General features: G+C 53.4%; 2 protein-coding genes across 4 annotated transcripts in view; one reads left to right on the forward strand and one right to left on the reverse strand.

Moving 5' to 3' along the window:
* Positions 1-2056: 2056 nt before the first annotated feature.
* On the reverse strand, positions 2057-12115 carry POLH (DNA polymerase eta). Its single transcript, XM_050894158.1, has 10 exons — positions 11979-12115; positions 11744-11878; positions 11438-11649; positions 10807-10976; positions 7426-7529; positions 6271-6390; positions 5544-5667; positions 4814-4879; positions 3945-4108; positions 2057-3069 (listed from the first exon to the last, which is right to left on the reverse strand). Exons 1-10 carry the CDS (start codon positions 12113-12115, stop codon positions 2208-2210), a joined length of 2094 nt encoding a protein of 697 aa, XP_050750115.1. The 3' UTR covers positions 2057-2207.
* A 314-nt stretch (positions 12116-12429) lies between these two features.
* Positions 12430-14699, forward strand: part of XPO5 (exportin 5) — a 29987-nt gene continuing 27717 nt past the window's right edge. For all 3 annotated transcript variants that reach the window (XM_050893469.1, XM_050893471.1, XM_050893470.1), the window contains exons 1-4: positions 12430-12534; positions 12881-13002; positions 13666-13738; positions 14345-14482. In XM_050893469.1, the coding sequence (XP_050749426.1) occupies positions 12430-12534; positions 12881-13002; positions 13666-13738; positions 14345-14482 (438 nt within the window). The remainder of the gene's footprint in view (positions 12535-12880; positions 13003-13665; positions 13739-14344; positions 14483-14699) is intronic.

The raw sequence follows: 14699 nt of genomic DNA on the forward strand, positions 1-14699 counted from the left end.
CTTGGAGCTGGGTCACGGTTGGAGGTGGCTGCCCTTCACCCCTTCCTAAGCTTCCTGTATTCAGCCCTATAAATACCGTCCTGTGGTGTGGAAGGAATGCACGAGCGCTACGCACTGCTGTTTACAACCGTGCTCTCCCGGCTTATCTGAGCAAGCCTGGGTGTGCAGCCTGGGGTGACAGGCAGCCACGTCACCCTAAGCCCAGCACTTCAGGCTGTTGTGGGCGGAACAGGCTGTGGCGAGTGCTTCCTCGCAGCCACAAATTCCCCCAGAGCCTAATTAAAGGGATGCTTTCTAGGGCATACATCTAACCAGTGGTTTGTTTTTAAAATAGCTTCGACCTTATCAAGGGGTTTGCGACTGCCTTCTCTCCATGAGAACAGGTAGTTCCCTTGGGACAAGCAGAGGCAGAAAGGCTTCCCTGTGGAGGTGACTTGTGTCACTGAAGGGATTTGCCTGTTCTCAACTTGTTTTTGTGTCAGGTAGTGGCATCTGCTGAGTCCGGTCCTGCCAGACACTTAGGAAATGAGACATGCTGCTGTCACAGGAGCGTGAGGCAACCCTGCCAGACTGGTTGCTACTTCTCTTTACATGAGGACTTTGGGAAACTTGTCACTGCAACATGAGGACTGTCATTAATGGGAGTGACTCCGTAATTCCTTCCTCTGCTGATTACCAGCAGAGCTGCATGCACCAGAATGAGTTTCTTGTGCTTCCTGAAATCTCGCAACAACTGTGTTGTGAAGTATTAGACCCCCACTGACAGCAACGTAGCAGCTTCCCAGCACAGGCTGTCTGCTGGAAGGAGAGCCGCTCAACGGCTGCAAGTAGGATAGCACAGTTCAGAAATGAAGGGGAAATAGCACATGCAAATACAGCTGCACTTTGCATCATTATTGGCCGCCTGAAAGGCACTCTCTCCCCCTGCTCAGGGAGGGGAAGCCTGCAGCTGATGAAACTCTCTGCAAACTGTGTTTCCAAACCCCACCCAGTGCTGCCTTGACATGGCATGTTCCTTCCCCCTGCCCTAAAAGCTGAGTTCAAGTTATTGGCAGCAGCACTTCTGGAAGAGGCCGACGGGCTCCAGGCAGCTAGTGGTGTAGCACGGAGCTGAGCCCTGCCACGCAGCTGAGAGCAAGCACATCTCTTGCCCTGGAGCCGGTCTTGCCCTCTCTCAGTGCCCGCTTGTCCCCTCCACGATATTGTGCTTTGTTGGCTCGGTTGTAATTTGTGGAGCACTGGGGCAGCCACTCTGATGTGAACTGTGGCCCGGAGAGCTGAACAAGTCATTCGGCAGAGCACGATCAAAACAGATACCTGTCATCAAGTTGCATGTAGTATCACCCAGAGGAGGAAAAATGTGGTTATATCTTCTTTCTGCGACGGAGGAAAGCTTTCACAGAGGGCTGTGTGACTCTGGCGTGTTTGCTGTTCCTTTCATGAGGACTCTAGCAGCAGTTTATGTGTCAGTAGCAATTATCAGGAACTGGTACTGAGATTTCAAAAGGCCCAACAAAAAGTACGCCCGTGCAGCTCGAGCTTCCTCAAATCTTATTTGACGGGAGCAGTCTTTCTTGTGCGCTCCAGAGCTGGTGATAAGCATCACGCAATGGACTGCTACACAGAGAGAATTGCCAAACCGTCTATAACAAAAATCCTGGGGCGGGGGGAAATAAGTGTCTTCCAGGTGGAGAGGGGAGAAGGAACCACAGGGCTAAGCTACCATATATAAATTATACAGTAAGGGTAAGGCCTGCAACTGCAGCCAGAGGAGAACTGCCATGAGGTGAAGGCTTCATCCTAAGTGACTGGATAGGGGTTCAAGCCTAGGCTTGGCTAGTGATTCCCTGGGGTAAGCTACTGTGCTTACGTTGCCGGCTTTTACAGTAGGAACAGAAAGCTGTAGGAACAGAATTACTGAGCAGGGATGCTATGGAAGTACCCATGGCAGGAGGTGTAGCTGAGAGTACGATGCAGCTTCTGGTAGCACCAAGCAGGCAGAAGCAAGCTAGCTGCCACCAGCTAACTAAGCATCATACGCAATTCAGGAGTTCCACTTCCTCTTAGACTTGGGGTAGACATAATTTATTAGACTTTTCTGCATTAAAACCTGACAGGCAGTATAAAAAACTTTTAACTGTATTTAAAAACACTTATTCTTTAAAAACACTGATTATCTATCTAAAAACTCCCAGGGTGGCTGGGAGTTAAGGAGGTAAGCGCTTAAAGAAAAAATCTAAAGTTCTTGTCACACCTTCTCTGGGTCGTTTTGCACTAGATCCTGCTGGAGTCTTGGGCTTGTTCTTTGCCTTGACAGGAGACTTGGAAGCTGCAGCCTTTGGGCTGGGAGCTGCTGCTGGAGCTGTGGGAGCGCTGGGCTCCAGGAAGGAGCTTTGCAGCTCCAGAGCAAAGTGGTAGTCCATGTGCTCTGGGAACTCCCACACCAGGACCAGCTGGCCGCACTTCTCACAGCGCTGCTGGTCCCCCGGCGAGGCAGGAGGGAGCGGGTCGAGCTCAGGAGAGGGTGGCAAATTCTGCTCGTTTCCTTCCATAGCTGGCTCTAATTTCAGAAGGGTCCTGGAGCTGGGTGGAGTCAAGGGTGTTTGTGTAACATCAGACAGTGACTTCTCACAGGGAAGCCTCTTGCAAGGAGAAGTAGGGCTCCCATCTCTGGGACTCCGCTTCACAGGGGACTCCAGGTCACACTGCACAGAGGCAAGTCCAACGCTCGCTCTCTCTTGGTGCTCTGGGGAGCTGGGCACAGGTGACTCTGCAGTGGTAGCAGCGGGCAGGCTGGTTGCTTCCGCCATCTGTGACTGCTGCCTTTCTGCCGCCTTTTGGAAGAATGACTCAATAGCATTAGCTGTCTTCTGCCTAAGACTGTCTTTGCTTGGGCTCCTGAAGAACTTGACCCTGGGCCTCCTAGAAGACGTGGTGTTTTGGCTGGTAGTGGCAGTGCCATCAGGCTGGGTATCGCTCGTCAGGAAGGTGGCAATGCCTGCAGAGAGGAGCGTGGCAGGCTCCGAGAACTTGCTTGCCGAGAGAAGCACCGATATAAGTGGTGGAGACCTGCAAAGGACAGACCAACATCAGCTCAGACACCGGCCTGGGAAGCAAGAAGTCTTTTGAGGTAAGACTTTAAGCAACAGAAAATGTTCACAGGCAGGGGACAGGGGAACTGCAGTCCAGGTATCTGGCAAGGGGTGGGAGAGATGTTTCCTCTGACAAAATGTTAGTATTGCTGCCTCCAGAACAGTCTCACAGACATAGCAGACTGCATTGGGCAGAGCAGGAAGCCTCTTCCCAGAACAGCATTTCCCAAAGGAAAGGGCACTGGAGCAGGGGCAGCCGGCTGCCAGCCTGGACTTTCAGTCCACCACAGGCTGGAACTGCTGTGAGACTCCCAGGCAAGGTGAGAGGGCCTCAAGGGAGCAGCAGCCTTGTCAGAGCCTAACAGACAGGACCTTCTTGCCTTAACTATGCCTCAGCCTTCACTGCAGAGCAGGAGAAAGGAAGGAAGGAAGGAATGTTGAATACGGGAGCTGTGCACCTTAGTTTTCCTTCCTGCCCCAATGGCCTCCTCCCAAAAAGCACCTTTGTCCTTAGGGGAGGACAGCAAGGCCTAGCTAGCTTCTCCCGCCCAGCAGGGCAAAGACTGCCTCGCTCCAGCTGGACACCCCCCTGCCAGTAGCAATCATCAGCTCCAAGTATAGAAGTCAGAAGTGTCTCACCAGATGTGGGGCTAAGAAGAGGCCAGGCTCTCACAGCTGTCCTACCGCTAACAAGCAGAGGTCACTGTGCTCTGCTGTGTGTGTGCTGGGGATCACTTTTCCTGCCAGTCAGCATAACACTCTCGTTCCTTTCTGTCAGGTCCCTGGCTCATCCTGCACCTCCCACAGCAGAACAACCCGTCGGGGACATGAACCACTTCCTCCCACACTCACCAGGCCGCTTGGTGAGCCCCAGCCATGTTGCAGTTTTGGATGAGGGCAAAGGCATCGCTGCACATCTTCTGGGCATCATAGCGGGACAGAGCGCAAAAGCGTGACACCCGAGTGTCTCCCTGCATGCGGATGACCACCATCAGCTGCTTGGCCACTCGGTGGTTCTGCAGAGAGAAGAGGTAGCTGTGTTTCAGGCGACACCTGCAGGGAAGAGCAGGAAAGGCCGAGGAGACCGTCTCGCTGCCCAGAACCCTGTACTATCAGCTACCACCTTCCGATGATGCTGTGTGAGAGATGGCAGCTTGTCCTGCCTGGCCTGATGTCCAAGGGATGAGATACAGGACAGCAAGTGCTTGTACAGCTGTGCCACACAGGATGGGAAGCAGTTAGTCCTTGCTTTCCTTCAAAGGCAGCTGCACACCTTTTCTTGGCCCCCCAGCAGCGATGAAGCTAGCATATTAATCTCACCCTGGCCTGCAGTCTACTATCCGGATTTGAGTGTATCACTTCCTCTCACAGCCCACAGCACAGGCAGAGCTGCATCAGCAAAGGGCTTGCAAGGGAGCAGCAGTGCGGCAGGATGAAGGTGCAGTGGCTTTTAGGTCCCTGCATCCTAAAGCACAGGACAAGGACCGTCCTTAGCCCTGCAGTGTTCTGGGGTGAAACCATCCTTCCTGGCTGGGCTCCTGCACATCTCTTTGCTTGAGGCACCTCAGCAGACAGGCACGCATCTGAGGGTGAGCAGATTTCCTCCCCCACCACACACCACCCACCCTCAGCCTCCTGCAAACAGCTCACGGTGCAAACGCGCTGCGTGGCTTCCTGAAGGCCAGCAGGGAGAATGCTGTCCCCGTGCCTCCCCTCCTTACCTGGCTCCTGTCCTTGACCAGTCTGGATTCCAGCTCCAAGGCCAGCTGCAGGAGCCAGTGCTGCACCTGGACAAAACAGCGGTAACAGACAGGTTGGGCCTCTGCTCACAGGACTGCCACCAGGCCAGAGCAACGCTCCGCACAGCGGGGAATGCTGGAGGGGGATCAGACTGGAATGGACACAGACTATCACAAGGCCCTGTATCTGGAGTACTCCTGGAGAAATCGGCCCAGGTGAGGATTCAACACCGGAGGCAAGGCATTGTAGATACCATACAAGTCCTGCAGCATTACTACTGCCAAGTAATCTGAGTCCCCTGCCCTGGATTTCTTTTTGCATCTCCCTACAGCTCTGGGGGAACCTCTCCCCAGCTAACAGGTAAGGTGCATCCTCCCTCTTTCTTGGGGCTAGTTACGTTCTTTCTAGCAACCAAGCCCTTGAAGCTTGGCACTGTGAATACCTTTTGAACAGCACAGGCCCACAGTTTTGCTCGTGGAAATTACAACAAGGTTGGACCTCCTTGTGCAGGAGTTAGTCAATGCGTTTCTGTCAAACAGGGATTTCCCTAATTTCTGGGGCCCAAACCACCTCCTCCCACTGAGCCCCTAGGCTGAGTTTCAGAGCACCGCGACACAGAAAAGCAGCGGTTTTGCAAGCTAGTCTCAGCTTTTAGTGTTCTCATCTCCAGTGCAAAGGCCAAGCCTTGTGCTAGATGTAGGCTTCTCCCACCTCCTTCTGTGTGGCCAGGGCTGTCTTCCCAGGGAAGTTCTTGCTGCAGCCAATGGACTGGGGCAGGTACCGGTTTTTGACAGGTTCCTCTTCAATTCCTCTGCACAAGTCATAGAGCCAGGACCTGAAAGCCACAGAGGAAGCACGAGGTAAGGCAGCCACAGACAGGCAGGCATCACTGGGCAGCAAGTCAGCCTTCTGCTGAGCTGTGCCTTCAGCTCTGTGCAAGCTGTGACTCTGCCTCCCATCCCCAGCTCTGCAGTTGCAGCTGAACAGGCAGGCTTCCTTCAGGCCACAACTGCCTGTCAGCGCAACTCCTCCTGAAGTGGCAACAGTTCACCAGTCTGCAGGGCACCCCAACCGCTGCTCTGGGCCCAGAAGTGGTGTTTCAGGCTCCAGTCCAGCCTTGTAATTTCCTCTGTAATGAGACTTTCAAGCCTGCCTGCTTCCCAGCCTGCAGGGAGCCCTTCCACAGCTTGGCCCCATCCTTAGGCACTGCAGAGGAAGGCAGAGGAGCTGGCTGACAGGCAAAACATTATCCTGGGGAGTGTGCTTGGGAGCAGGCGAGTCTGGAAACCTGTCTGTGGGCCTGCCAGACCAATACTTCTCAAAGATGTCACTGAATTTTTACCTTCCAACCTTCCTAATCACAGCAGAACAACCTGTGACCAAAAGGAAGTCTCAGTTCCTGCCGAGACCCAAGTTGCGGCGAGTGGTTTATCATTACCCAGTTTTGTCTCCAAAGTGAGTCTGGAGCTCTGTCTCGCTGAACTGTGTCAGCTGCCCGATGTATTCTACTCCCAGGATCTCTGTGATGGCGGTGCCAAGCTTGCCTCCCAGGTTACGGCTATGGCAGAGAAAGACAGAAAAAGAGAAAGACAGAACACAAATGAAGCATCGTGTGGAGACTATGCCAAGTCTTCTTGCAGCAGCTGTCCCTAGATCAGGACAGCTAGAAGCAGTCAGGAACTAGCAGGACAAAAAGGGAACACTTGGTACATAACAGCTCTTCCGCTCGTAGTAGAAGGACCCATAGGAGTTGAAGTGGGCACTGCTCCTTGGTTCACCCAGTTTCAGTGCTTCTCCCTCAGCTCCATCTTCAAAACGTGATCGCAAACCATGCTCTGAAGAATGCCTCACACGCTCCCTGCTTCCTCCTACACAGACAGGACCCTTCCCCACACACCCCCCTCTCCATCCCTAGTGAGACACTGAAGGCAGAAAGCAGCAGTGCAGGTCTGGAGAACAGGACCAGGGATCCATTCCTCTGGAGCAGTGGTGCCTACACCAGGAAAAGTACTTGCGCACAGTGTGGATGCTCAAAACCAAACCACATCTGCTCTCTGGGAGCACAGCTCTGTCACACTGGGGCACAGCTATAGCCTCCTTGCCCACAGTTGCTCCTGGCTTACACCTATGCACCCCAGCAGTCATCTTGAGCACAGCTCTACCCAGGGAAAGGCTGCCCACAGGATGCTAGTGGGCTCTTTGAGCTCCCCAGCATGCTCCTCCTGAACTGTCACTCACAGCTGTGAGGGATGACTGGCAGGATTTCCTCTCCATTTCTTACAAGCATTGATGAGCAGTTACTGTGGAGCTGAAGCCTTTGCTGGCTGCTATCAATTAGCATCAAATTGCTCTCTGTTGAGGCGGCCAGGAACAGTTTCCTACCCCCAAGTCACTTTAGTTCTGCTCACACAAGCAATGATGACAAACCAACAGGAGCAAGTACCACAACAATGAAGACAAACAGGGCTCTCTTCCTGATAAAAGCTTGGATTGTGGAAGCACAGCACCACTGTTTCAAATACATGCTCTTGCCACAGAGTAGCTCAGCCTGAGCCCCAAGCTGCACAAAAGCAGGCAGCTCCCCAGTACTTACATATTGCTGACGGGCAGTTGGCTGAAGAGCTGCGGGACAAATCGCGAAGATACTAGCGTCTGGCGGTTGGGCTTGTTTAACCCACACGCCAGTTTTGCCAGTGTCTGTAACACAGAATAGGGTGGAAACCCCGTTATTACAAACTTTGCACTGACTTTATTGTGACTCTGCCTAAAGGCTTGTGCTGCATCACCTCTAAGAGCTGCCTTTGGAATAGCTGCTAGGAAGGACATGCACGTTGCACCGTTGTTTGGTCCCAGGTAGCACCCACCTTGGGACTTGGCACACACTGGCTGGGTACACTGAAAGCACTGCTGCTTCCAGACTTCTAGCTCTGCAAAGGGCTGGACTCCTGCTCCAGGCAGCTTAGGGGATCTAGGTCTATCACCTGTTCTGGTTGGCTTAGTTTTCCATCAGGCAAGCATGCTAGAGCTTCCAGAGCATCCCCATAACCCACCCCAGGCTATTTCTCTCGCTATGTCTTGCTCCTTCATCTGCTGTATTTGTCTTGCTTTTTCCTCAACGTCACTATTTTAATCTTCTCTCTGCGAGGTCCACAGCAGCATAATGCTGCAAAAGGAAATCTGCAAAATACAGAATTGCTAGCCTGGAAGGGATCTTCTCTAGCCTATCTGCTATACAGCTTCCCCTCCCACTCTAATCTACCACAGGATCAAGAATACACAGACCAGCCTGAAATATGTTTAGCTGGGTGTTTGGGGTTTTTTTTTTTGAACAAGTCTAATAACTTCCTCTTTCACTGCTTTACCATACATCTTATAACTAAGCAAAATTTCTTTCCTGCCTATTGAGCTATGACCTTCATTAACAGCCTGTTTGACAGGCTTACATATGTTCTCACTCTTTTCTAGACAAAGTAGATCCCTTCAACTTTTCATATCCAGTCATTTTCCAGATGTCCAATTATTGTTATTCTTGTTTCACTGGAGACTCTTCCAAGTTTACCCACACTGTTCATAAAGAAGTACTACAAGCTGAACCAATCACTGAGACTTCATGGGGAGAAATCATTTACTTTTTCTGACACCTTCTCTAATCTGCACATGCTGAAACAGGATTTGCCATTTCTACAAGAGCACTCACATTACTGACTCATCCTGCTGCTTGTCCACAATAACTCCAGGCTACTTCCTGACTTACTGCGACTTAGCCAAAAGCCTGCTGGTTGCTTTCTTCCTATAAACCACAAAAACAGTCAGTGAGGAGCATAAGAAGCACTGCTTGGTGATTTCAGACTGTTTCTGGGCTTTTCCAAGCCCAGAATTTTCAGCTCTAATTTCACCTCCCAGAACTCTCACAGCCCAGGCCCTGAGCCCCATCTGTGCTTCGCATCACCTGAATTCCTACAGCTGTTCCCTCTCTATAGGCTTCAGTGAAAATATTGGCTCTTAGCGGACTTCAGACAGATCCCGCTAGGATCCCACTCTAAACATCCCAATTTGAGTGCAACTCACTGAACAAAATCATTATGGAAAACAAGATTTTTCTTCAGCTAGATGCACGCTCTTCGGATAACCTCAGTCATGTTGTGTTTTGCTAGGGTGTCATCATCAGCTTATGTGACTCAGGGTGAGGTGTGTTAGAAACCTTAAGGTCAACACCTCACATTTGCAGTTGCTCCTGTACATTAGGCCACTTATGCTGTCAAAGAGGGTACATAAATGAGTTTGGCACGAGTGGTTCTTGAAAAAACCATGCTGTTATCCTCCAGGTGCTTCCAAATAGCCTATTCAATTATTTGGTCTCATTTATCAGCTGGGTTCTTGGTGTACTCTAACAAATCAGCTCACTAGGAAGAAAAGTCCCCCAGGAGAGTTTTCTTCAGGAAAAAAATGAGAGCTTAAAGCAGGAAGCCTCCACCTTGAGTTTTAGGCAACAGTGGCTGTAGCCAGGGAATGGTTTGTACCGACACAAATTCCCAGTGACTTGGAGGAAGAAGAATACCAGTTTGGGGCACCTCACGGGTTGCTTTTCCTCTTTCTGGTCAATCAGTCTTTACCCCTGCTGGCCACGCTTTGGGCGATGCTCAGCCAGCTGCTGCGAGCAGCCGCAGGAGCACTTCGTGCATGACAGCAGCTGCAGAAACAAACGGACTTTGATGCTGCAGCTATAGAGGGTTTCCTGCTGGGTGAAATGCAGGGTGGTTTACTGAGAGCACCTAGCACTTGTTTCATTCTTTGCAGAAGGGGCTTATCTGTACAGTTATGACTTTAAAAATGCAGGCTCTGACTAAAAAAAGAAAAGGATAAAGACTAAATGGATGCTTTGGAACTTAAGGAAGATAAATTTTACCTTAGACTGCTGCAGAAACAACTGGAACTACTACCAGCTGTACACAGGTACTGGAGCTAGTTCTGCACCAGCTCACCTTGAAACTAGAGCAGACTGTGAGGCAGAAATGAGCTAGCTGAGGAAGATCACTGGTGTAGAAATTTCCAGTGGAAGGATGTTCAATTTGCCTTTTTGCTCTCTTTATTCAAGAATAACAGAGAACTTCCCTGCTATCCCTAGGAACTTCTCCCAGCTTCCATTTTCTATGCCAGCATTTTTTTTTTAAAGGGAATAAGGAAATTATGATGTATTGTGCTATCCCTGAAGAACTGTATATCTATACCAGCAAGCACAATGCAGAGATTATCAGAGCCTACATGTGGCTGTGCAGAACACACTACAGTGCTTCCACAGCCAGCTCACCTCTCTAGGTACAAACCTTTTCTGCAAAGAATGAAACGAGTGCTAGGTGCTCTCAGTAAACCACCCTGCATTTCACCCAGCAGGAAACCCTCTATAGCTGCAGCATCAAAGTCCGTTTGTTTCTGCAGCTGCTGTCATGCACGAAGTGCTCCTGCGGCTGCTCGCAGCAGCTGGCTGAGCATCGCCCAAAGCACGGCCAGCAGGGGTAAAGACTGATTGACCAGAAAGAGGAAAAGCAACCCGACTCACCTCAGTGCCCCAAACTGGTATTCTTTCTCCAAGTCGCTGAGAATTTGTGTCGGTACAAACCATTCCCTGGCTACAGCCACTGTTGCCTAAAACTCAAGGTGGAGGCTTCCTGCTTTAAGCTCTCATTTTTTTCCTGAAGAAAACTCTCCTGGGGGACTTTTCCTAGTGAGCTAACTCATTAGGGTACACCAGGAATCCAGGCAGTAAATTGAGTGCTGACTGCATAGGCCACATCTCTAGGAAAAAACTGCTCCCCTTCCCAGATGTCCTGGAATTTCCCTGAAGGTGTGCTCACACATGGCTGCATTCCCCACTCAGCTCATCTTCTATGGGAGACTTAGACGAGCGCGTAGGAGAGTACAGCACATTCTGACTCTGTTACTCAGAAGAAATCAGGTTGATGTGTTACAGATGTACCTTGTTGTGCGAAATCCCAGCTGAACATCTGAATCCGGTGGCTGCTTCTACAGCCACCCTAATTTCTTCCACAATTACAGCACCCATGGTCAGCTGCAGGTCAGGACAATTAGGGTTATCAAAAGACAGCGACGCCAGCCACTCGTGCAAGCCACGTTGCCGCAGCTCCTCTAGAAAAGGGACACAGAGGGGATCAACATGGGCATTTCTTGCTGAGCCCAGCAAAGGGACTGGTAGCATCGGCCAGCCCCAGCCAACAGCCACATGCTTCTGTAACTGCATGCCAACGGCAAGGATGAGAAGCGGGTGCCCTGAAAGCCATTCATTGGGGAAAACATAGATCCCATTTACCATGCTCTTGCTTCGGGGGAGATAAAGCAGCCCACCCTCTACCTCTGTTGATGTACAGGGAGTGTTACCGATGGAGCGGCAGAGGGACAGCACAGGGGGCCCGGAGGTGGCAGCACTGGCCTCCTTTCTCGCTGCGTTGTGCGGCCTCCAGGCAAAGCCGTTAGAGCCGCCCCGCCGCGGTATGCAAAGCGCCGGCCCCGGCGGCCGAAGCCCCGCGGGGCCACCCGGAGCCGGGGCCACCCGGAGCCGGAGCCGGGGCCGGGGCCGGGTCGGTGCGTACCCTTCCCGCCGGGCTGGGGGCCGGGGTCGTCGGGCAGCCCCTGCACGAAGGTGGTGGGCAGCAGCGCGGCCGCCAGGGGGCGCCCCGCCAGGGCCCGCAGCCGCTCCCGCGCGCTGCCCGTCAGGTCCAGGTACGCCTCGTCGATGCTGGCCCGCTCGATAGCGGCGAAGCGTGACAGCACCTGCATCACCTCCGTGCTGGCCTCCCGGTACCTGCCGGGCGGCGGGGACAGCCTCAGGCGCCGCCCCGCGTAAGGCGGCCCCCGCCGCCGCCGCCACCCCCGGCCCGATCCCCGGCCCCGCTCACCGGGTGAGGTCGGCTTTGCCCCGCGCCTGGGGCACCCGCGCCAGCGCCAAGTCGGGGCACAGCGCCCGCGCCTCCGTCGCCCACATCCCGCGGGACACGCCGAAGGCACGCGCCTCGTAGCTCACCGCGATGATCCTGCAAGACACGGAGGGCAGTGCAGGGCGGGCCCGGCCGCGCGGGGAAGGGTGTAAGGGGCCGGGGCCACGGCCGGCCCGCCGCCGCCGGCGGCACCTACCCGCCGCCCTGCCACTCGGTGTACTGCACCACGGCGCAGGGGCGGCCGCGCAGCTGCGGGTCGAGGCGCTGCTCCACTTGCATGAAGAAGCAGTCCATGTCCACCAGGGCCACCACGCGCTCCCGCCCCCGCGACATCACCCCGCCGCCGCCCGCCCGACTAACTGACCGACCGACCGACCGGCGGGGTGGAGCGCCCCACCCCGCCCCACCTTCTCCCGGGAGCTGTAGTCCCCGCGTGGGGCACGCCGGGAGTTGTAGTTCTCGGGGGTGTGGTTCGCCGCGATGGTGCGCAGCGCATGCGCTTTCCCCCGCCAGCTCCGTCCCCCCCCCCCCCCCCCGCACATGCGCAGAGCCGCTGCGGTGCCGCGCGTGCGCCGCGTGCCGGCCGCCCCCTCCTCTCGCCCGTAGGTGGCCGGTGGCGCGGGTCCGCCGCCGCCGTCGCCATCGCCATGTCCGCCGAGCAGGTGAGCAGCCTCTGCGAGCAGCTGGTGAAGGCGGTGACGGTGATCATGGACCCGGCCTCTACGCAGCGCTACCGCCTGGAGGCGCTCAAGGTGCGTGGCCGGGGAGGGGAGGCGCCGGGCTCTCGGCCACGCGGGTGCCCCGTCCGCACGGCCCCGGGGCCCGCTCGGGCCCGGCGGGCGAGAGGGGGGGGTGGGTCGGCTCCGGGCAGCCCCCGAGGCGCTGGGAGTCGGCAGCAGGCGGGGGCAAGGCGGCGGGGGCTGCGCCTGCGCGGCGCTGAGGGGTCGGGCGGCCCCCCCCGCCGCGTGCTCCCCGAGGGGTTGGGGCTGCCACACTCTCCTCCTCCCCCCCCCCCCCCCCGTTACCGGCCGTCCCTTGGCCGCCCCATGCACGCTCCTGTGTTGTAACTGCGTGTGCATGTCCCCGGTCCTTCCCCAGTTCTGCGAGGAGTTCAAGGAGAAGTGTCCCATCTGCGTGCCCTGCGGGCTGAAGCTGGCGGAGAAGACGCAGACGGCCATCGTCCGGCACTTCGGCCTGCAGATCCTGGAACATGTGGTCAAGTAAGGCAGCCTGTCCCGCCGTCCGTGCCCCTGCGCCAGGGAAAGGTGCCGGCCCGCTGCCACGCAGCCACTGGCGTGGGCTCTGCTCCCGTTTCAGCGCCTCCTGCTTCAGGGAGGCACTTTCGGGACGCAGAGAGTCTGTTCTGCAGCAGAGGACAGTTGCTGTCCTGCTCTGTTTCTTTCCTTCTCTGTAAAAGAAGGAGAGGAGAAAATGGCTTTCAGGCAGGTTGGGAAGGTTAATTCACCGAGTTCTAAGACACATTGGCATCGCAAGATCTAAATAAGCACACCGGGTTATCAGTAGGTCTTTGCAGCGTTCTCTGTCAATAGCCTCATGCTAACAAAGAGGCTTTGTATTAGTTCAGTTCTGAGATTCCTCTCTCTGCCACTTCTACAGCCCTGATGCTTTGTGCTTTTGCTGCTGCTTCTCATGTCTGTTGACCTTAGTGGTGCATACCCATTTGCCAGCAGCAGTTTTAACTCAACCTTTTCATTAAGGGATTGGGCAGTGGCAGAGTCAGTGAGCTATAGTGTCTCTCTCTAGTTTAGGTAGAGAAATGATGGTTCATTGCGACTCAAGTCAGAGATCTTTATAAATGTTTTGACGTGGTGTCCTTTTTGTTTCTCTCCTTTTCTTTGGTTTTTTAAAACTCTTTCAAACAGGTTCCGCTGGAACAACATGCCTCGCCTAGAAAAAGTCTATCTAAAGAACAATGTCATGGGCCTCATATCCAGTGTGAGTATCTTCTACTCCAGACTGTTCTCTGAAACATGATTCTCTCACTCGGAGATAGAAAGTGGGAGCAAAAGGAAAAAAGACTCCAGTTAATTAGCACAGAGGACCTGAATTAAATTCTGCATTTCATTACTTTCTTGCTGTGCTTCCCTCGTTGTTCCAGTGCTTTTCTCCGTCTTGTAGTCAGGTTAATAGCTATGTCACCTGACATGGCAGGAAGTTGTGAGGCTTGTATAACATATATAAGGTACTTTTTCTTTTCTTAGGGGGAAGTTCAGTGAGTATGGATGTTCTTATCCTTTGCAAGAATACTAAAGTCATTATCTTAGTCATGTTTTCTCTGTCGTTGTGATTGCTCTCGTGACCAAGTGACCTTCTTCTGAGGAAAATCCTTTTGGTTCCTAGAGTTCACTAGCTATGGGTGCTTGGGAGGGTAGGAGTGTCATCCAAGGCAGTTGGGATGAAGAGCTGCCCAATGTTGTGTTTTGTTTTGTTGGCTTTATTTTGTGTGGTTTAGAATATTTGCAACCATGGTGCTTCCCAGGTCAGAATTATAAATGTCTGATATTTGCTGTTTTGCATAACTCTGCCCCTCTTCTGTCACAGGGAACTCAAAGTATTCTGGAGGAGGAAAGTCACATTAAGGATGTTCTGTCTCGCATTGTGGTGGAGATGATCAAGCGTGAATGGCCTCAGCACTGGCCTGACATGCTAAAGGAGCTGGATACCCTCTCCAAGCAAGGGGTATGAAACACATCTGTCTGTTCTCTTCTGCTTGCTCATAGTATGGGTTTCAGTCTTCCATCATCCTGAGGAAAGCCTAACTCACTCATGGTCAGGTGAGACAGGATGATGATGGACTCAAAAATCCCTGTAAGATTAAGTTATTCTAGGAGATTATTTTAGCAGAGAGGGCCATCCTCCTGTCTTGTTTTCCCAAAGTGTGACTTGTATCTTCATG

This window comes from Gymnogyps californianus, chromosome 3 (assembly GCF_018139145.2).
Source record: "Gymnogyps californianus isolate 813 chromosome 3, ASM1813914v2, whole genome shotgun sequence".
Classification (NCBI taxonomy): domain Eukaryota; kingdom Metazoa; phylum Chordata; class Aves; order Accipitriformes; family Cathartidae; genus Gymnogyps; species Gymnogyps californianus.